Source organism: Vanellus vanellus (genome assembly GCF_965231255.1).
Source record: "Vanellus vanellus genome assembly, chromosome: 2".
Taxonomy (NCBI): Eukaryota; Metazoa; Chordata; class Aves; order Charadriiformes; family Charadriidae; genus Vanellus; species Vanellus vanellus.
This window is the reverse complement of record NC_138906.1, coordinates 91,592,710-91,616,171: the sequence shown is the minus strand read 5'-3', so window position 1 is coordinate 91,616,171 and position 23,462 is coordinate 91,592,710. Positions and strand designations below refer to the sequence as shown.

Here is a 23,462-nt window from a genome sequence, read left to right as displayed (position 1 = left end):
GACCAACGTCTTCAAGTTCTGCCAATAAAAATGACAGAGGAGCTTGCCAAGGACCAGCCGCAACTATTTTCTTAATCGTAAAACTATTTTCCCAGGTGTCTATCCAGTCTCTGTGCTAGCCATTCAACACAAAATACTGAGGCATGGTATAAATTCAAACAAAAGGCAGTACCTTACCTTAGTGTATGAAAATACAATTTTAACAGTCTGAGAGACACTGTCTAAACATTGCAACATGGGGAGCAGACGGGAATCAATCCCAAAAATCCAGGAGAGTGGGTGGAAATTACACACCTATTTCAAAAATGTGTGCGGTCTGCATACAGTGACTTTCCTCATTATTTCTTCTTTTAACACTTTCAAAAAAATTATTAAGAGTCATTCCTCAGTTGTGTATTTATAAACCCCCTTACTATCAATATATTTTTCATAAGCACAATGGACACATGGTATTTTAAGAATCTCTAAATTCATGCAGCTCCATAGCATACAACTCACATGATGAGAAGTGCCATCCATGACACAGAAAACATTACTTGGCTTAACAGTGAGATTAAGGACAGTCACATTACAACCCTGTGTCGATATCAGCACCTCATTGCAAAACTGCCCAACATCATCAACTTACTAAGAGAGGCTTTTCCTGTGCTGTGCCTAGGAGCTTTATTTGCAGTTGGTTTTGCTTTCTGATTATTTTTTTATTGCCTTATCCCTCTTTTACATTCTTGGAAGAGCAAGATACCTCAAAGTAATTAAATTCTGAAAGTTCCAAGGGTAGTTTACCAATTTCAGTTTGAAGGAAGACAAGGAGAAAACAGAGATTTATAAACTGGCAGAATAGATTTGCAACTTAAGTAATTGTGTTTGAAAAGAAATTAGCTATTTTAGTACAATTTTTCAGTCCAGCTGCATCCGGAGACATGGATTAAACAAAACGGCAGCCGCAAAAATGCCTTCAAGGAGATAACAGTTTAAGAGAAAAAGTGGTAGTAGGGGTTTGGAATCTTATAATTAAAGAAAAAAACAATGCTATTTATTCTCCCTCAAGCTTTAAACTGTCCAAGCCTTTGGTCTTTGCTGCTGTGGTGTAATCTCTAGGACCAACACTTGAAAAGAGCTGCTGAACAGCAGGGAAGTTCTGCCATACCACTACTTTCCAAGCTGATGCACCCATCCCTACTAGTTACATCTCACAAATTCAGAATTTCTTTTTACCTTTTAAATTTAACTTTAAAAGAGTAAGTGTTCTTAAGAGGTTTTGGATTCTTCTGTGGTTTTGTTCAGTCAGTTTTCTTTAACAGCATGTACATTCACAATCATGGTATTTTTACCTACTACCCATAAATAAATCACAGCTCTCGCCCCTTCCTCTTTTCAAGAAATAGAAAAAAAAAAAAAAAAAAAAAAAAAACACAGAAAAAAAGGATTAGTCAAAAGAAATAACAGGTGGGGGTTTTTTTGTTTTATTTTTAAGAGGATGAGTTCATGTCTACTAATAAGCTGGTGATTTGAAGAGTGGGTTCCCCTCTCCACTCCCAGTTCCGCCCTAAGATGAGAGCACTGTGGTTCCAAGACCCCTTCAGCCAATTCTGGTGAGTCCTTTCAGTGTTCCCCTTCATCCCAAACTGATCTTGCTCCTGGTCACAAATTCCTGCCTCTTCCTCTGTGTGTGCCACCACATTTGCATGGTCCTACAGTGAGCTGGTCACACCAATTCAAATGACTTAAAAACATTCACTTTTTCTTTACAGAGCAGAAAAGTGAGAGTGCTGAGCGGGAGAGGAAGGCAATGCTGAGCCACAATCAGAGCAAGAGAGAATGGGTAGGAATGCTGACATCCTCAGTTAAATCAGATCACACTGTCAACCTGAGGAGCTTGGCCACTTGAGGATCCGTCAGACTGACACTATCATCACTCTCATCACCCACGAGGAGTTTTATCTACTTACTCTTTTGAAAACATTTGGTGGTCTTCTAAAGAAAGTTATTAGACCTGAGAAAACTATGAGGCTCAGATACTCAAAATTAGGAAACTGCTGTTGGAATGGATTTAGCCTCAACTTGCAGATAAGAGGGATGGAGGTAAAGAAAAGCTACCTCAACACATCCTTTCTCTCTGTCAGTCTCCACAGCAAATCTACCCCTGAGCAAGCAGACTTTCTATTTAAGTATTTAAATTTACTTTAAAATGACTACATCATGCCTCACAACTCCTACTGCATGTAACAGAGAGGAACTAAGTACTCAGCATTTTGAGTACTACTTCATCAGTGCCTAACAACGGATTTAGGATTCTGTCTATGAATCTGGAAATACCAAATGATAAGGCAAAGACATCCAACATAAAGCCAGTCTCTATATGTCCCTCTGGCAGCAGAGTAGCCAGACTTCTTGATGCGGCAGATGTAAAGACTCTTTTGACATAAATGTGAATTTTGCCCAAGTGAGGATTACAAGCTCAAACATTCAGTATATCATGAAAGACTGAAGTTTGTGAAAGAGATCAGTACACTTTTATGTCCCCAAGTTAACCTTTCATATGTTGCAAATTATTTTAATGAGCAGTGGAAAGAAGAGAAGTCAGTGGCATGTGGCAAGCTCTTACAAGGCTATCCAGCTGCTGAATAAAAAGTTTTACATTTGAGTGCTATCATCACCATTCCTCTAATCTTTACAATCCACGCTGTCAAGGTATTATGGTTTTCAAATAGGAGAACAGAGAATTTGTCTCTGGACTTTAACATTTAGGGAGCCATAAATTCCCCATTTATTGAAATTGAAAAGGTGTACGGGACGTAACATTTTGTGATTCCAACATTCAGAATTTAAACTTGAAACCAAGCTGTCTGAAAGGGTCTTGTAAAGACCCTGTTATAAAAGGTGCAGCTGATAATGCAACTTGATGTACTCGTATACCATTATTCCATAAAATAAATGGTCTAGAACCTAAGCAGAGGGCTTTCATAAGCAACCTTGAAACAATGAGTGCCCCTTTACGGCCATCCTGTACACATGGGAAGTTGAGCAAGTGAGGACAGACATGCAGCAAACACAATATCATATAAATCCATGGATGTCTATGGAAAGGTTGCTGGTATTCGTAGATACTGCAGAACACTCATTAACTCATTTTATAATTCTTGTTCAGATTTGGACTTTGTGCTCTGACTGTGAAGTCTCTTTCTCACCGATGGTTTCAACTTCTCTACTCTGTCAAAAAACTGGAAATATCTTAAGGTAATGTAAAACATTCAGCTCAAGTATATGGAGACACTGGATATTCTTAAACCAATGAAAGAAGGTTTCTCAAATGGAATTTCCGTTAACATTAGAAATGTTGAATATTGAATAGAAATAATCAGTCTCGAACTATATAAAGAAGAATGATAGAAACAGAAAAATACCGCCTATGTTGATTACTTTGCTGCTAAATTTACGTGTAAATCTGTGCAGAGAAGACCTACAAGTTTACTTTTATAATTTAACATTGGGGTTTTTTTGAAAAATAAGGTTTTAAGTGTCAAGTTTGTGTTTTGCTCTTAAATTGCTAGACTTACTGAATTACTAAATTAGAACTTAAATCCAGGCATATGTATTGCATACAAGTTTTGTACTTTTCCCCTCTAATGCTCTGTTTCCCCGACAAGCAGAAAGTAGGCAAAGGTTCGCAAAATTAATGCAGTTTCTGGTATCTACTGTTCCACCTTCTGCTTGGGGTCCCTGCCACTTATGCATGCTATAGTTTCACAATGAATTTACAGGAGGCACAGGCATATAACGAGTTTCCAATAAGACACATTTTTCCATGGTGTACGGACTTCTGACATTATCACTTCATCAGTACAATCACTATTCTAATTAACTGTCTTCTCTATCCTCATTGTGCTTGCACTTTCCACTACACAAATACTAAGGACACAACCCTGCTTGTCATTAAAATAACACCAATAAGGATTTTTCAACGTGCATATTGGAAAGTTCTGTAAACACAACAAAATTTTATTTTCACAACTTGTTTTTAACATAACTAAGTCTGTAAAAAGCTATAGTCCTGCTAACATTTGACATAGTTCTTTTATACCAGTTTATGGTCAACTGCTTTCAATGCAACCTGTCTGCTCTCCTCTTCCTTAATGTTTTGTTAACTTTCCTCTTTCTTGTGTAAAAGAGCTTGCTGCTCTGCTCTGGCTTGTGTTATGATATCTGTTCATAACAACATGACTCTTTGTCCCATCAAGAAATAAAGTCCTATCACACATTCTTGTCTACAACCAGTACAGTAAGTAATATATAAGCTTTTTCTCAGTATTACATTTTCCCTCATCTATTTAAGTGTTAAACTTCTGAGATCTCTGTTTGTCTCCAAAGCCCAGAATAAAGGTTCCCTGTGCTTGCTTGAAGTCCTGACAGTGGTCTCAGAGTTTAAAATGGCAAAACTAGAGCTGGACGAATAACTCAGTCTTATAAGAACATGTGGAAGCCAAGAATCATTCTGGAGAGAACTTCAAGAAGAGAAATTGTAGCATTTTATTTTTTTTTTTTTAGTAATATCAATGAGTATTATTATTATTTTAAGCTTGTGGAGTCAGCAAAGCGATATTGTTAAAATTCCTTGAATAAGACTACATCAAAATTGACCATGATATCAAAAAGGCCTGTACTAGCAAGAGTGATAAGCGTTCCAGAAATGGCATTAGAAGTCTCATACTATCTACCTGGAAAAAGTAATAATTTAAAATAGACACAGAATTTTTACAAACAGTAAACATTTAGACTTGCCACTAACTTATGTGTGGAGGATGCTCCCACATGAACAGTGTTATATGCTTTCTCTTTTGAAAGGTAATAGCTATCCATGGGGACACCTGAAAAGCTTCCGTTCATATAATATTGATCCTCAAGTCCAGTAAAATACTGCTAAAAGCCTCTTGAAAGAAGAAAAAGTGCTGCAAATTTCTTCTAGTCATTAGGTAGACACTAAAGCATTTCAAGACGTAAGTAGCTATGCCTATTAAAAGCAGCAACCTACCCTCAGCATGAATCTGTTTGTAAATCAATTGCTTGTGTGTATTCAGATCCCCATCTGTTCTCCAAAACTAATACGTTTTCGTTTCTCTTACACCAGACAGTCCTGCAGAGTTGACACCGCCATGAAAGAGCAACCTCAGCTCTGCTTTCTCTTTGTCTACCAACAGGATTATTCATCAGATTTCCAATCAGTCAGCTCGTCTTTGTAAGGTGTTTGCAGGATTCTCTGAGTATTACCAAGCATGCAATTTGACCTGATAGACTGTTGGTACTAGCAACAAGACGCGGGAAGGAAAGAATATGTCCCAGATTGAGTCTGTAAGGGTGGCATTTTTGTTTGCTTTTCTTTATAAGAACTTTGCAGAGTGGTTGCACTGCATAATGCATACATGGGAGACGAACAGGGGCTTTTTGCCACTGTCCAAGTAACTTCTTCACAGAGAAGCTTATTTTTGCAATTCAATTGTCCTAGGAGCGATGACAGCAACAGCAGCAGAGCTTATATGAGAAACCAAACTTTCCCCCTGTGAGGGCCTTGCTTTCCACTGTCCTGAAGAATTAAACACTCTTCATGGTGTCAGGCATGTCACAGAGGTCTCTGCTAATCAAGCAGACGACAAATACAAAAAAAAAGTCAATCCACTTCTCTAAAACTTACTGTAGGAACCTGTAACAGTCTATTTACTTTCAAGACAAGGAATAGTAGATTTGGATGCTCCTTTTTTTGCTGTGACTTATACCAAACATGGTCTGGTGGCTCTGAAATCTATGGTGCAGAATTCCCCTTTGTACTCCTCTTCTGAAAACAAACAGGAGGCAAAACAAATTCCAGTGGGAAAAGGGACTCAACCAATATTCCCACGGCTGTCGTAACAGTGCATTAACATCAGAATCAGTAATTACAGTATTTATAAACTTCCACACAGTAATTACACTGCCTGTTCAACAGCCATTTTAAGCGATGTCTGTATCACAGACAGGTGAGATAAAGGATATCTCAACATGCTTCAATTAACACAAACATCTGCTACTCCAGTCCCATGATATGAGGAAGCCTGGCGCACAGTCTGTGTAGAAGTCCACGCTTCTCCAGCTAACGCTGCCATCAATCCACACGCTAGCTAGTTCAGTGCACCTCCAGTATGCCACATATGTGCACAACCACTACAGTGCTTCTAGCAAGGTCTACACTGTACTGTGAGGGTAGCAGAGCAGCATTATCCAAAGGCACCCACCCAGTTCACCTATCAATCATTTAAAATAGACATAAACTAAATGAGAGGCCATGAAGAGTTATAAAACTTCAGCTGTGTTACCGAATGGCAGCATAACAAACACTAGCCAGCACTAACAGCACACCGGCCTATGGCGCCAGAAGTAGGCCACAGGCACGTCAGAGAAGTCCTGCAGGCTTCCGCTCCCTTAAAGCCACAATCTTATACCACACAAATACATCAAATCTGGCCATGGCTTTTCCAACAATAGTACCAAAGATGCTTGTGGCAAGTGTTGATTTGACAACAAAAAAATAAAAATTAAAAATCCACCCATCGCCACTCTTCCCAAAACCTTTTCCAAATTTTGCGACAACCTTACTAGAAAAGCTTGTTGGAGCTCGAATTAAATATCTTCAAAATGAGAAAACCCAGAGAGTGTTCTGAGTCCTACTGTTTAAGAAACTCAACTAAGCTACAGAAGAGACAAGTCCAAATCCATGCTGTGAATCAGAAATAAAGACAAGAGCCATTCTCTTACACTCAAAGGCAGTATGCCTATTTCACTTACCAGCTCTCACTTGCCTCTTTGAGATGTTCCACTTCACATAGACAACCAAAAAATGTTTATCAGGGATATGACAAACTACCTCCGAATGAAACAGAAAAGTAGTTAAGCTCTTCTAGTATTCTAATCTGCTATATATTTCCTATGTCCATCTCTATCCTGATTTATCTCAGAATCATGGGTATTTCTGGGAATAAGACTGATACAGCGCAGTCTTCCAATTAATTTATCTTCATTTTAGTTTAGTTTAGTTACATTTAGCTTTGGGGCTGTGGCCCCAAAATAGGTTTCAATTTACATGGATTTGACGCTTGTAAAAATGGGGTTTGATACATGTCAGCTTCTGCCTTGCAGAAGAAAAGCAGGTAAGATTATCAGCTGTATTACGTCCATTATACACGAGAAAATCCACAGCACTTTTCCTACAGGAGGAACAATTTGGGAATCACTTGATTCAGATGCTCTTTGTTTCAGTTTTCCCTTTCCGACTTTTGATATTAAAGGTATTTTTACTTAAGTACTCCTTTTCAGAGTCTGCAACAGTCTTGCATCATTTGAGAGGCCAGCTACAGGTAACAGAGTGACTGTGTTGGGCTGTGTGATCCCAGATGCCAGGTACAACATGTCACCCTGACTGCAGATTTAGGAGATGTAAATAACTTCAGACAGTCCCTGGGCTTTGCTCAGCTCTCGGCAGACTACGCTTCAGCCAGGAAACTTGAATGACTACACCCAGGATCTGCACAGCCATTTGCAGATCTTTGTAGAGGTGTGCATCTGGAGAGTCTCTACCACCTGTTCTGTAAGAATTTTTGGCTGAAAATTATGCATATCAGCCTGGTAAACACAGCATTAGCCTTTCTCCTTCAGTCTGCTCACCGTATGCTTACACTGCCTCCAACCTGCTCTGGCGGTCTACGAGCCTTCTCTGCCATGGTGATCCAGGTGGGTTTTGTCTCTCATGTTTTTTTCATGTTGGCTGACTTCCAGAGATACTCTCGTTTTGTGACCATTTTGTGGCCATTTTTAACGGGCTGCTTTTCGTGCAATGTATTCAGCCAGACCAGATGTTCTTCTTGAAGAAACTACTGGGTTTAATCCTCTTTTCTCCTCAGATTTTATCTTCCAGAACTCCATTTTCTGGGCTACGCTGACTAAAGCTCTTTGATCTATTTGACTCTGATTTGCTACATAAACCAGATTCAATCTGTGTATTGTTTGGAAAAAGTTACCTCCAGCTTTCTGGTATTTTTCCTTCAGCTGGCTATTTAGAAGCAGCAGGGAATTTACGCATGGCTGGTTCTCCCAGCAAGGACTTGAAGATGCTTTCTGTTATGTTCAGCACTGCGCATATACCTGCTGTTCTGGAAAAGTCTGGTAAATATTACTTCTCCTTCACAGATAAAAACAAATAACACTTTTTTACTTTTTGCAGTAAACGAGGAACTTTCCCTTCTGTGAGCTCCCTGACTCCATCTGCAAGGCGCATTTGCCCTTGCATGGCTGCGTGCTCAGGCTAAAAGATGCATTTTCTTTCCTGATATGCAAGGCTGATTAGCAGGGACAGGCCTTCCATAGCACTGTGTTGTCCAGGAGTTTTGTACACTAAAATGCATTTACAGTGCCTCAGTCCGACCAGATTCATTCACAGTAATTCATTCTTTTCCTCTGTTCCATCCTGTCTAGTTTTTCTTCTCGGCAGCTTGGAAGTCCCAGGGAGAAAACGCCTTCTAGAAACCAGCTTTTCGTCATGTTACCCATTATTTAATCGCGGGTGTTCATGAAGTTTTAGCAAATTTGGTGATGACAACACAAATATTTGTTCAATATTTGTCTGGGTAGATTTATCATTCCTTATTCCTTTACCTTGGTGTGCACCTACATTAAAATACAATCATTCAATGAATACTTTAATATGTTTTGTATGTAATTTTATAGAAATAAGAACGACTTGCCTTTTTTTTCCCTCTCCAATTAAAAATGAAAGCAGTTCTTCCTTTTGTGTGCGTGGAGCAGAAAAATCAACAAAACTACAAATTTTAGTGAAACAGTATTCTTGGTTCACACAGCAAGACTTCTTTTGTCCATTATTTGGACATGATTTTTCATGCATCAGTTCCAAAGTTTCAAATTTCCTTCTCAGCCTACCTTACTGGGTAGCCGGAGTATTAAAAGAGTGTATAATCTGAATATAACTTAAAGAGAAACATGACAGCAATTGATTCTTTTCTGACTAATTTAAAATAATATTCTTGTTGCGCTTCGCATCCCTCATCAGATTCAACTACACATGTGCCTTGGATTTCCTCATCCCACCCTGGTCTGCTTGGACAGTGTCTCTATGTTCCTCCTGGATCACCTGTCCCTGCTTCCACCACTTGTACACTTCCTTTTTACACCAGAGTTTAGTTGGGAGCTCCTTGTGCATCCATGCAGGTCTCCTGATACCTTTGCTTCATTTCCTGGTCATCAGTATGGACTATTGTATGTTAAAAAAAAAAAAAAAGTCAGCTTATGGAGGACTTTGTCTACATACGCGTTAGCACATAGATTTTTTTAGATTTCCACTCAGCTTCCATTTCTCAGTGCATATGCAGGGTTTTGTTAAGTACAACTCATTCAGCTTTAGTTTCTCATGCTGAGTAGCGCAATATTCTACAAGTAACACTACTGACAGCCATGTGAGAAAAGACTGTGGAATCATGCCTAGAGCAGTCTTCGTAAACATACGATGACATATTTTTGATCTTCTATGAACTTACAGCATTATTGTTTCTTCAGACTTGTTTTGACATGTTATAAAAGCTTCATTAATAAATCCTAGCCTAATTAATGTAAGAAAAAAAATCCCATTACAAAAGGTTTTGTGTGTGTTTGACAGTATAAAACTTAATGCCAATTTTTTTTTTTCTCTTTTTTGTTAATTGCGCAGGTATTTAGACAAAACAGTATGCAAAATTCTAAGAGAGTAACAAAAATAACCATGCATCTAGGAGTCAGAAAGAATTTCCCTGAGGAAGCTTTCACTTCATCAATGGAAATTAAAATGTGAGCAAAAGTCTGAACATTCATGCAGATGACCTTCCCCAATACCACTTCCCACAAAGTCTCTCCTCTCACTAGATCTTGTTTTCATCTCATAGTAACAGGGCAGGGGAAAAAATACGGAACAGTTTGACCTTTCATCATTTCAGCTCACCGAGATGAGCGTGAGGAAGCACGGAACCATTGCCCCAAACTGTCAAAATATTTAGGCAAATACTTGGAGCTTATGGGTCTAAGGCTATAACACTTATAAGCAGGAATTCCCCTGATATCCTAAAAGTAATGGCACATACAAATACTGGGCAGCTACTGCATTTTCCACTCAATGTGGCTTCAGAATGAATGCATTCTCTCACTCAAATTTAAATGTAATTAACAGAAACCGATGTGCAGTACACATATAAGATGCAGCATTTAATTCAAAATGCTCAATTTAAAAGCTCTGAAAGTCATAAAAATATAACAGCATAAATTTGTATTTTTTTTCCAAAACAGGGGAAGAGTGATTCGACTTTTTTTTTTCCCCAATGAGAAATATTTACTAACAAATCAATTTATGCCCAAAGTGATTTCGACATTCTGAAAAAACATACTCACCTTAGGTTTCATTGAGAGACTAAAGCATTAAGGAACTGAATCACATACCACATAAAAATGGTCAATGTGCCAATGAAGTTGTTATTTAACTAATAATTGACACAAATTTGTTTTGCTTCTTGTCTCTGTTACTGATTATTCCAAAAATTGATTTCCATGCTGTTGCTTTATCCTGGGTACCCACGTAAATATGGAATTCTGAGCTTTTCTCAGGTCTTTCATTTGCCTTTTAATAAACCTAACTGAATCAGTCAATTTAAACTCAAACCAAAACCACAAACTGGTTTGGGGCTGACTATTTCTGATTACTACAATGGTAGCTATACCCTGGGAAAAAGACTGATAGGTTTTCATCAAGGAAGTCATTTTCAAAATTGAATATATACACAACTGCAGGTATAAATATTAACCTCTAATCAAACTCCTTTTGTATTAAGTCGTTTTCTTTGAACTGTATTGTTGTCATTACTTATATCAAGCTAAATTACCATACATATGTCAAGATATATGAAGAGGCCCAAGTACAGACCCTACAGTTTCTAATTTCCCATAACTTTTGTAATGTTCTTTTTCTTTCGGTATTTTGTTCATTTGTTTGGAAAATTAATATACCAACCACCATCACATCACAGAATTATTTTACAGATTTGGAGAAGAAAATCAATAATTTTCCAGGCAGTAGAGCAAACACGTGAAATCCAGAAGTACTGGAATTACTAGAGAAGCTAGCGTTGAAATCAGAAAAAAGAAAAAAAAAAGAAGAAAAAAAGGAAAAAAACCCAAACATAGGGCAAATAAACCTATAACAAGGTTAATTCTGTAATAGACCAGCCCACAGTCAGTCAGCAATGGATCCTTGCTTAAGAATGCACAATAGTGGTCACACAATCTTCAACATCATACTACTATTTCAGTTTGGAAACCATGACAGAAAGAGCTTAACATACATTTTAGATGCAATTTACTCATAACAGAAGCCTGCTGCATACGGGTGACATAGGAAAAAAAAAAAAAAATCTTTATTGTGAAACTCCATACACATACCTAACTCAACCCTTTATGGTTCCCTGTGGTCTCAGCACTCCTCCTCAGTGGGATTAGATAGAACTCAGATGTCAGTGGATCCTGTGCCTGGGTATATAGTTATCCCCATGCACCAGACAGAAAGCCTAAGCACCTAACCTTGGCCTCCAAGTTCCATTAGGAGGGCAGACACCTAAAAATACTGCAATGGACCAGGCAGGTCTACACCCCACAGAACAAGTGTAATTCCCAAATGCTCACGATATTGAATTGTTCTCTAAAGGCCATAATTTTACCCATAAAGCAATTAAGAGAAATAACATAGCTGTTCATGATGTTGGTACATTACTTAAATAAATCATGTTTTTACTTTGCCTGTCTTCAAATAAATACAAAATAACAGCTGAAGCAAAAATTTTATATAGAAGTCTCATATATATGTCTAACACCAGATATTTCAAAGCACATCTAGTTTTCAATTTTAATAAATAAACTGATTTCCATATTTTGACATGATTTATAGCTCCCAGACTTGACAACAGAAGCATCGCATTGTGGTACCATCTGGGATGGGTAAAACAATACATGCCAAAAGAGAAGAGAACATTTACTAAAAACAGGGGACAGAAAAGGCAGTAGAAAAATAAGGATAGGCAAAATGAAGGCAAAAGGTGTCCCAAAAGTTTGGATAAGCCTATCAGAATAAAACTCAAAACAACTTTAGTCCTCTATTCTCAGTTCAGACCAGGACTAGCTTCCTATGCTATGGCCAAGCAGTGTTTCTCTCAAACATTTGGGAGCAACAATCTACATCTTACATTGGGCTCAGTAGTGTTGACTGGGCAAGTAACATGCTGGAAGCAGCACAGACCCTCCCTTTCTACCCTGAATCATTTAGAAGAGCAGGACCCTCCCCTCCTATGCACCCCTGCACGGACTTCTCGCCCAACAGTATTTTTGTTGCAGGCTCCTCAGATCTTTGCTTTTCCTTAGGTTATAAGAACAAGTGTCTATGTTTCTCACCCTCAGTATGGCTGTTTTGTTTCCTTGAATATTTCAGAATCCTACTTTTCCTTAATCACAGTAGCAAAAAACTAGTCTCTCAAACTTGAAAAATTTTCCACCTCTTCCTTAGGAATGAAGGGGGCAGAACTTTTTGCCTTATGGAAACAGCCAGTTCTTCCTGTAGTTCAGCAGGCGGGCGCATCCTTTAACAGCACTCTGTCAAAAGCTCCTTAGAGCTCAGTGTTGAGATATATATCTTAAATTTTTCTGCCTAGTGGAGAGGGGACCTGAGGCTGCTCCACCTTTTTCTCTATTCTCAGTTTAAATTTGGGCTTTTTTAATTTCATGGGTCAACAGGCAATGGCAGGGGATGCTACAGACCACACAGTGCCCTCATGCTAGGTTCCGATGACCACTAACACAGAGGTGTAAGCTGAACTTGCCTCCTGTACATAGGATTACCCAAAAGCATCTATGTCCATTAGCCTAGCAGAACTGTTGAACGGATCTCTACAGTACTGAAAAACACAATCCTCTTTGTGACCGACAAGATGTGTCTTTAAGCCTACTCTTTGCATATGCACGTTATACAAACTGTGGTTGAATTCAAATTAGTTGTTACAGGCGAGAACAGACAATGAAGTTCCATATCAGTATCTGTAAGCAAAAATCGATCATCACGTTTGCAGATAACTGTGCTACAGATGTAATCACTTTCAAAGCACACTGCATATTCCACCTCTTTTCTAAATTGCTCAGCAGTGCAGCATCTAGGTGCCAAAGAGCTGAAACTCTCCATCAGCAACTGCTTGCGGCAGACTCTCCACCTGGGCAAAACAACATACGAATTAAGACAATCTGTTTTCAGTCTACATATTAGTATTTTCTGCTTTCATTTTCTGCACAGTCTGCTAACATTCCTCCACTTTTTCAGTATAGAGGCTACATAGAAAGAGGCTGATTCTCAAAGGAGAGCCTGTGTCCCTCCACAAGTAGGACCCTGTTGTCACAGAATAATGCTTTAGTCCAGAATTAGCTGGATGCCATGGTCCTATACAGCCCAGATATTTGGGAAGAAGCAGCCCAATTTCTTTTCAAACAGACGCTACTTGGTGATTACTGTTGTGCAGCTGTATCTGCGTACTCATGTTTGTGAAAATAAACACGAGTGCCACCTTCTTAGGAAGACACGTTTCCACAATTACTTTTAGAGCATATAATGCAGTCTGGTTGACCACCATACATACCAGGAAAAATTATCAGAAAGGGCTAAATTATACCACTAGAAAATCCACATCAGCTGTTTCATGAATATCTGCTGTAAAATATATGCACAAACCTTTTGATATCACCTCTCTTTCTCATGAGAACAAATGAACTCATGTTATACATTCAGGCAATCCAGGTTTCCCCTTTATCTCAGAAAGAAAACACAAATGTTTAATATCTAAAGAAAAGAGGACCTTTACTCAAGTGGAAGCGAAAAATTTTAGCACCTATTTTTCTTCTTTCCTGTGAAAGCAGAAGAAAAAATTACTGTAAACACAGAAGAAATGCAGCCTAACAAGCAGTGGTAAGAAGTAAAAGATAGAAATAAAAAAGCTAAGCTTCTCGAGCTAAATGGATGTGTTCAGACTCATTTGTCTAGAAACGCACTTGCACTTGTATTTCAGTACTGGCACAAAACAATGACAGATACAGCAAATAAATGAAAAATGACAACGTCTCTGCCTAGTATTGTTTTTCTTCTCTTTTTTCTTTTTCTTTCTCTTTTTGGCAGCCAATCCCTGCCAAATTGCCAATATTCTTTTACTTCACTTAGACTCTTTCTAAATTTATGTGGCAATTTTCAGCTGTACTGAAAGGTAGGCAATTACAAATTCTGGAGACTAAAACCTTCCAATTATGTAGAAGCCAAGTGTAAATGAAGAACAAGCAGAGATGAGCAGAAGAGGAGCCATACATCCAACTGACCACCTCATATGCCCTCCATGTAGTTTTGTAATGGGGGCTTACATATGAACTCAGGACATCACACACAAAAAGCTCTCAAACAAATAGATAATATATATAACTATGCCTATGTGAGCGAAAAATCCCATGCATGGAAAGACTATTCAGAATGAAGAAAGAATCAGTACTTGGCGAAATATGACCAAAGATGGTTTCAGAATAGTACCCATCTTCTGCATTAATATGTAGGTGAATCTGTGAACACCAGCAGTTTCAGCGGCTATTTTTTTTTCAACAGAAATGAAGTACTGTCTGCTGGTAATTGATTTCCCCACAAATACACTATAGAGTGAAGATCAGGATTTGTGTGATCTAACATGTTTTACCTAGCTTGAGGAAGCCCCTTTCAGCTGCGTGTGAAGAGGTCATTTGGGTAAAGATTAGGCATGTGAAATTATGCACTGCTAACTGAATTCATCCTTTTCTGGCACCAAGCTAGTTATAAGTTTGGTCAGAAACTACTATTCTGCTAGCAGAAAACAATATAGTGAAAATACTAATAGTATCACAGAAAAAGGACTGGAATGGACTTTAAGCAGTCACCAAGTCCATCTCTACCTGCCACAAAGGACTAACTCTGGCTTCACAAATACTTCTTAATCTTTCTTTAAATTCCCAATTGACTAATTTAATTATTTGTGGACTTTCTGTATAATAATATCCAACAGTCTGCCATCAGAAAGTTATCAACAAGAGGAAGAGGTACTGTATAAAAGTGGCATAGATACATGAAGATGTACTGTGCTATGTCTTTTCTTTTTTAAACTCTGCTCTCAGCACCACCTTATACAAAAGGTAACACTTCAAATAGCTCCTCAAGTTTGGTCATGCCTAGCACCCAAGCAGAAGTTTGCACCTGCTCTATCACCTTTTGGTCACTCTACAACTTGCTCACTTCAGTCTTCTTTGCAAAAGTTTTATGAGCACTAGTTGTTCCCTCCACTTCCGTGACTTCAAGGAACTTGGAATAGCATCAAAAGTAACACTAATTTACCCACTCTGCTCATCCATTTTTCATTCACGCATCCCAGATACAAATGTGAAGGGCCCAAGGAGAAATAATGTTTTAGTGGCTGATGCTCCCTTCACGTAAAGAAGGGGAAAAAACATCTGTAATACGGAGGAATACTCTCTATTGCGCTCACCCTTAAGTAGATGCCAGGTAAAGGAGAACCCAACAAAGGGCTTTCTTCATTTATTTTATTTGGATTCCCCCCCCCCCCTCCCCGGGACTCAAATAGAACATTAAATCTGAGTCTGCTTTGCATTTCAATAATGCCAACCTGTGGCTGTCACAAGTTAAGGACATCCTTACGTTAGTTCCCTTATGCCTTCAAGTATGAAATCAGATAAAGTTTTTCTTGCAGCTCCTTTTCTGCACAGGTAGCTTCACCCCAAAATAAAATGAAGATTCATTAGGTTTCTTTCATCTGTTTCACAAATCAGATATATATCTAACTAGTGATTGTAGGTAACATACAATACAAAAAATATATGGACTGAAATACACTGAATGAAAGTTTTAGAAAAAGCATTAAGCTGCCTTTTAAGGGATTCTATTTATTTGGCAACTCAAATTATGGAGATTAAAAGATTAAAGCTTAGCTCCCTTACCTTTATCTCTGAAGTTGTTGATTATAACTGAAAGTTTTTAATATTAGCATAAATTAAAGATTTGATTCTACACAATGGATTCTTACAAGCTTTTATTTTGTTCATAGCAAAGGGAACCCGAGGGCACTGTCCCAAAAATGAACTGTAAGGAGAGTCTGAGTGATTTGCACCTCTATCAGAACATCATTCTCTCTAGATTGCGCCAAATACCACCTTAGCCAAAAAGACAAACTAAGGTTATAAAAAATTCTCACAGAAGACATAATATGATCTCAGTTTATAATAATAACAAGCAATAGTTATTTTCAAAATGTGATTACAACCCTGGTAAATATTTGATTCTTTAAAAAACAAACAAACAAACAAACAATCAAGTGTTGATAAAAAATTATATTCTCTATTACAATTAAGGTAGAAATTTATAAAAGTGTTTTAGGTTATACATAGAAACTTGTTTGTAAAAAACCTCAATCATGAAGTCAGATTCCCCCTTTGTTTAACCTAGATATATGCAAAGTATATATTCAACGTATATTACAATTTACTTAACTCATTATTTAGCCTACCCTCTAGCAACTAATGGCTCACATAAAAATGAACTATCGTATGTAACAGGTATTTCAGGCACTCTTAATGCACATAAACACCAGCAAGATTTCCCTTTGGTAAAATTAATTCTTCAAAGTAGCTCCTTTTCCTGACAATTCATGGATCCAATCTTGCCTTTAATTCCTTGAATGCCTCGTTGATGGGTGTGTGTACATATATCTATATACACATACACTTATATCTCTCTCTCTCTCTAAAACCCCAAAACATCACGAATGCAGAATTGGAAGTTGAATAATACAAATGAAAAAGAATGTCCAGCCTTTTTAGCCTTCATAAGGAATATCATTTGAATCTTGCAGTAAACTAGGGGCTAAAATTTCCTTTAAAAATAGACTTTGAGGTATGTGCATTTCTAACTGAAAGATGTGCAGATTCAGCATGAGAACAAAACCTCAGGAGAATTATCTAACTAGAGGAGCAGGTGGAATAGGCTCGTATTCAGTCTTCCGGGCACCTCTAACCAACAACAGGCTTCATAGTTGGAAGATTCAGCTGAGAAAGGCAAACTCAAGCACGTGCCCTGTAAATGCCTTAACAATCTGAGTTTGTAACAAAGTTCGTCTTATGGATGAAGAAAAGATGCATACGTTCTCTCAGGTTTGTGAAAAGCTTATGCATGCTGGCTTGTAAAAATGTATACGGCAATTGTGGCATAAAGGCTTTTATAAACCAGCACGTATTAGCTTTTCACTCTTTACAGATACATCATCAAACCTGTCATGTAGCTAGACACAAACAAATGTTTGAATTTAGAAGGTGTCTTTTCAAAGAACTTGGAAAAGAAAGAAAAAAAAGGTTAAAAATAGACACTCGCTTGAGCCGTCCTCTACATGATGTCAAAGCCCCACTATTAAACCTGACATTGGCTAGATATCACCTTTTTTAAAAACATTTTTGAAAACAAATCTATTCACTCAAACACTACTATTTAGATTCCGGCTTTTATATTTTAAGGAATATAAGAGAGTTTTCAGGAAAACCAGCTTTCATCTTAGCCAATGCTTTTACAGATTATTCTGCTGTTACTTGAGGTGAGTAATAACAGAGCAAAACTCACAAAACAAAAGCATGCGGAGTCAGGCCTTCTATGTCTGTGAGCCTACTATTGCTGTAGCAAGAGTCATAAAATATTTGTCCTTCTGCAACTACAGCTCAATGAGTGCTTCGTTCCTAATCCATAATGGCTATGCACGCATTGTCCCAACAGTCAGCTTTGAACAATTTGACTCTTAGGCTTCACCAGCAAGAGCTTAAAAGGCTTTCACTCGTTTTAGTCTTCTTTTTTCTGCTACACAAAGGAAACTGCTGAGACACATCAAATACTGGTTTGCTACAGACACCATCATATGGAACTCGCTTACTCAAACAACAGGCTTTTCCTATAAAGTACAGAGCACAGAACCATGACATGTGGGCTGACAACTTTGATGTACCCACAATGGGCAAGGATGTCTCATTGCATAGTCCCAGCTCACGCTTAGATACACATCCTGTCTGATGCAATCCAGTAGCACTCTAACCCTCACTTTTACAAGGGATTAACTTTCACTAGACCGATGGAAACACTACCCTTTTAATACGTGAATCTTTGTTCTGCATTTCTTTTTGAGAATTTGCATTTCAAATGGCTGTCTGGTTTAGGATTTTTTTTTCTTTTTTTTTAAAGGAAGGTTATCTTGTGTTTTAAAACTGTTTTCCCGGTATACACTTGTAGAAAACAGGGCATAAGCATATTTTGGCCCAAAGTAATTTTTTGCAAAAGTTTTCGAACAAGGAGTCATTATTTTACTTTATTCCTTTTTAGACAACTTCCCTGTTCGAAAACAGTATCTGATAATATTGCAATGTCTGATAATATTCCAAAGTAATACTTTATTTATAAAATGTCTGTCTTTTAAAAAATGTTTGTAAACAAAAGATTTGCAAAGATGCGTTTGCTATAACTAAATGATTCTTACTGTTCCAGTTTGTTACATGTAACATGAAGCCTTTTACCTTCATAGTAGCGCTGTGTGGACAAACTAATGACACATTCCAACAGACACTTAAGCATGACAGACGGGGGAACTTGCTTGTACAAAAATAACTGAAGTGCATTAACAAGTCAAGACTAAGTTTTAGGTATTCCCTTTATTCTCCGTATTGAAATGTACTGTAAGAAAGATTAAACTGATGTATCAAACTAAAAAGAAATCAAAGCATCAAAGCAAGAATTTCATATAACTTTCATTTTACTTCCCACTCTTGTTTCTACCTCCCTCAATCATAATAGAGTTTCAGTTTTTAAAAATCTGGAGCTTCAAAATACTGTAATTTCTAATTGCTAACTTGGTAAAATTTATATCCTCTAATCCTATTCAAAATATTTCTTTCACCACATGTGAAAAACAGAAACTTCAAATGCCCTGAAATTTTCAGGAATCGAAGTTTACTTCGATCATGCCTGGGGTAATCCTACACAACAGGTTGGGCTGACTGGAACTGCAGCTAGGATTCTGTCATTCAAACAAAACTTATCTGAAAGGTCTATAAATCTCGGTGAATCATTTGGTAAATACAATCTTGGCTCTAGGTGGGTTTCAGGTTGGTAGCTGGTAAGTTTATATTCCATGTTTCCACAGGAATGGTTACAGAATCTTTCATTACTAAAGTTTTCACACTTTCCAGTGGGAGACAAACTCTCTCCATGTCTTCATATTTCCCAACAAAGGCTGAGAGAAGTTGTGGATCTTTATGACTGAAGACTTGAAAGAAGAGTTCAGACAAGCAACCACCAGTAAGAACAGCAGCACTGACCTCTGATCCTGCCCTGGGGTACCTGTGGAGGGGCCAAAGGGCCCCTTAAGAACTCTTCCAAACCTGCTTTTATAACTGTAAAACCAGTGACTAACTTCATACTTTCATACCAGAATACAAGATAACCTGAGAGTGTCGTGTAACGAGTTTCAGAGTTCTAAACAATACACCTTACATCCTGGCTTACTTGCATCAAAACAAAGGCTTCGGCAACCTCACGAGTGATTTGAAGCTGCCATAACTGGCACATCCAAGGAAGCACATCTTCTGGATAAGGGCTGTCCTGGGGCACTGGAACAGACCAGAAGGGAAGCATAGGGGAAGAAGTGGAAGAAAAGATTTTTGAAGCACAAATATGAAGGAGTATGCTTGAAAATAAGGAAAAAACCTTGAAAACTTGGACTAGGAGTCATAAAGATATGCTGGTGAAAGAGAAAAAAAAATATATACTTTGGGTTTTATTTAGAAATACAATCTCCATAAAGGGTTGTGGAAAAAGGTTTGAAGATGAAGAGGCAAACCAGTGGTGCTACAGCACTGAAGATGGAGTAAGAAACTTTACCGAAAGTCAGCTTGAGAAGACTGTTTGTTTAAAGGCTTCTGCACATTCACAAGACAAAAACCTAGTATAACATCAACAGTATAATTTCTGTCTTCATTTTATTTTTTTGCTTACTGGGTTGGGAGGGTGTTTGTTCAAGTCAGTCAGCACAATTATAAACCTCTAATCTACAGATTTCTCCCTCATTAGTGAATTCAGCTTACTGATACTTATCCTAACAGAGGAAAGCTGTGAAGTTCAATCTATGAATTAGCAGAATAAACTACAACAGCACCATCAGAGACCGCCGAGTGCAGCCTCTCAACAAGAACCTTCAGGACTTAACCCAAATTATCTGCCAGGATATTGAGTATGTCACATAAGGTGAAGGTAGACAGTCTGAATTCTGGATATTAAAAGTGCTTGGTGCATCACAGCCTCAAGCGCTAGCAACAAAATCAAATATTTATCAATACATAATTTTGTTTAATTATAAATCAAATTCAGTCTGGGATGGTAAAGGAAGTCTGCAAGCCTAATTAAAGCATACACAAGGTGTTCTACAAATCACAAAGACAGTCTTAATGCAATGACTTAAATGCATTTAGTTTTCCATATTCAACTGTATAGTATTACTTTGGGAAATAACAGGCACAATACTGAATCTAAAGCTAGTTAATTTTAAATTGCATAAATGAAAAGATTATGAAAAACCATACATTCCTATTTCATTGCGATTTTCTATTTCCACACCTTAGCAAGTTAGCCAATTTAATTAAATTTACTAAAACAACTCTTAGAGCCAAGAACACAAGAATGATGGTTAGACATGATGCCAAGGTTAAAAATAATGAAAGAGAAAACCAACAAAACCTAAGCAAGGAACGCCACTTTGAAGACTGAGGGAAGATGAGATTGCTGGTATAGGGAAGTTCAGGGTAAAATAAATTGATCAGGGATTCTCACTTACCTTTCTATGAAGCCTAACTGCCTCTAAAAGGCTTTGTTTCACCTCCCAAACTCTAACAAGTTTTAAACAAGATAGCTGCCTTATACACAAAATTGAGATTCTGATACCTGTGTTCACACCACATTTCTTGCTTGAAAATCTGCTGATTCATTTGACTACTTTAACTTTAGCAAGGGTGAGGGTGAGGGAATTTTTTTATTTATCATTATTTTTAAAAAATATCTTGCCTCCATAGTAACAATAAATTCTGAATACCAAAGCTGCACAATAATAAGTTGGAACATTTTTCTAAGAGAACATGATCCTCCTTTCCAGCTTCCATTTTGTATAGATCCACTCTAACAAAATCACAGCAGAGAGTAAGTTAACATCAGGTCTGTATGGCCTGGGACAAAGGCTAATCTGGAATTAAAATGGATAATATGACTTATATAATATGGGGCCGCAAAGAGGACAAAAACAGATGCATACTTATCTGTAGTTATGAAGCTTTTGAATATCTTGATTATCGGCTTTAAAACATCTGCTTACCTACATCATGCAGAGGAACTAAGAAAACAAGCATAAAACATACCTGTATTAGAGAGAGATCCTCAAGCTGCAACCTGAAGAGGTAGTTTCTGGGGTTAAAAAAAAATAGTAGATAAAAATTAATTGTTACTAGTGTTTAAATAAAAACATAATAAATTAATATAAAAGAAAAAATATAAAAAGCGATTGGTGGTCAGGACTCTCAATTCTTTCAGGGACTGTCTCAACATACAGCCCTTTGGGCTAAGGGCCAAGGCAATTGCTAAAACAGATTTTCAGCTTGAAGGACTGGCTGCATATGAATTAAGTAGAGATTTATACTGCACACGCGTACACCTGACTCATTGCTCCAGTCTTGCTTTAGAGTCAATGGGAAGAAATACTCGGTGCTTCAGCAGATTCGTGTGACCAGTGTTAGACGTCTAAATGAGAATAAGAGGACAGGCAGATTAAAGCCACCCATTTCTCTCTGCAATGATGGGAACCTTACGCAATTAGCTACGCCACAGATACGTAAAGCTTGAAGCAAAGAATCCCATTATAATGGAGTGTTTGTAGAAGCCGCAGTTTTCATAATTCTGATTGAAGTCCTGTCACACCCGGTCTAATTTCTTTGACACCCAAGGATTTTTTTCAATGTACAGCAGGAGCTCCAAACGAACCAAGCACATTTTTCAAAAGCACATGCTTTTATTGCAAAAGGATTTCTCACTCCACTTTTTCTCTACAGCAGTATCGCTGCACCTACAGAGCTTGGGAGGAGTTCAGGCAAACCATAAACAAGACGTGACGCAAAGGCACTGCTTGATACCTGGGTAAAAGATGGGTTAGGATACTCAGAAAGGTGAGCGTGCCCCACTGACCAAAAACACTTCCTTCAGCACATACTGGTGCAATACCCGAGTGCTATCACAACTCCTCCCAACTTACGGTGTGTAGTTAAAGCAGCTGTCTTGTTACACCTGTTCTTATAAACCAGCTCTGTTGGTAGCGCTTGTGGTACCAGTCCATGACCATCATAAATATGAGCGAATACCACACCGTCTTTGAACTGATTTCAGCACATCCTTCTCTAGTCCACATTCTCTTTCATGCTAGGTCTGCAACAGGGCTCTTCCATGCTCCACATCCATATTCCTCCTTCCCGATTTTTCTTTTTTTTTTCTTTCTTCTCATACCCCATTTTCATTTTTCCATTATGTCTTTTCTTTTTTACTACATTTTCACATATATAATATTCTTCAGTCCTCTTCTAATTTTTACCTTATTTAAAGCAATTATGATTTTCCAATGTCAGTACAGAGTGATAATGCTTTATAAATAAAAATACTTTTTTGAAAGATGAATATAAATTACTTAAATTGTAATTTATTCATAACAAATCTGTAACATTAATTTCTAAGATTTTAACAAATTCACTTAAAGTAACAAAAAATAGATAACCAAGAGATTATTAACTTTGAAATTTAGATATTTGCAATATTCACAAATTATCTGCAATATTACATCCATGCAACTGGTAGAAGTATAGTCTAAATTAAAATTATCATAGAACCATAGAATAGTATGGGTTGGAAGGGACCTTTGAAGGTCATCTAGTCCAGCCTCCCCTGCAATGAGCAGGAACATCTTCAAGTAGATCCGGCTGCACAAAGCCCCATACAACCTGACCTTGAATGTTTCCAGGGACGGGGCATCTACCAGCTCTCTGGGCAACCTGTGCCAGCAGTTCACCACACTCATTGTAAAAAATTTCTTCATCATATCTAATCTAAAGCTACCCTCTTTCAGTTTAAAACCATTGTCCCTTGTCCTGTCACTACAGGCCCTATTAAAAAGACTGTCCCCATCTTTCTTATAAGCCCCCTTTAAGTACTGGAAGGCTGCAATAAGGTCTGCCCAGAA

General features: G+C 37.8%; 1 protein-coding gene across 1 annotated transcript in view; it reads right to left on the bottom strand.

Moving 5' to 3' along the window:
- The window catches only part of SEMA5A (semaphorin 5A), a gene marked incomplete at both ends in the record, with an annotated part of 243,572 nt that overhangs the window by 185,846 nt on the left and 34,264 nt on the right, over nt 1-23,462 (bottom strand). The window contains one exon of the mRNA XM_082479270.1: nt 21,601-21,646. Within this exon, the coding sequence (XP_082335396.1) occupies nt 21,601-21,646 (46 nt within the window). The remainder of the gene's footprint in view (nt 1-21,600; nt 21,647-23,462) is intronic.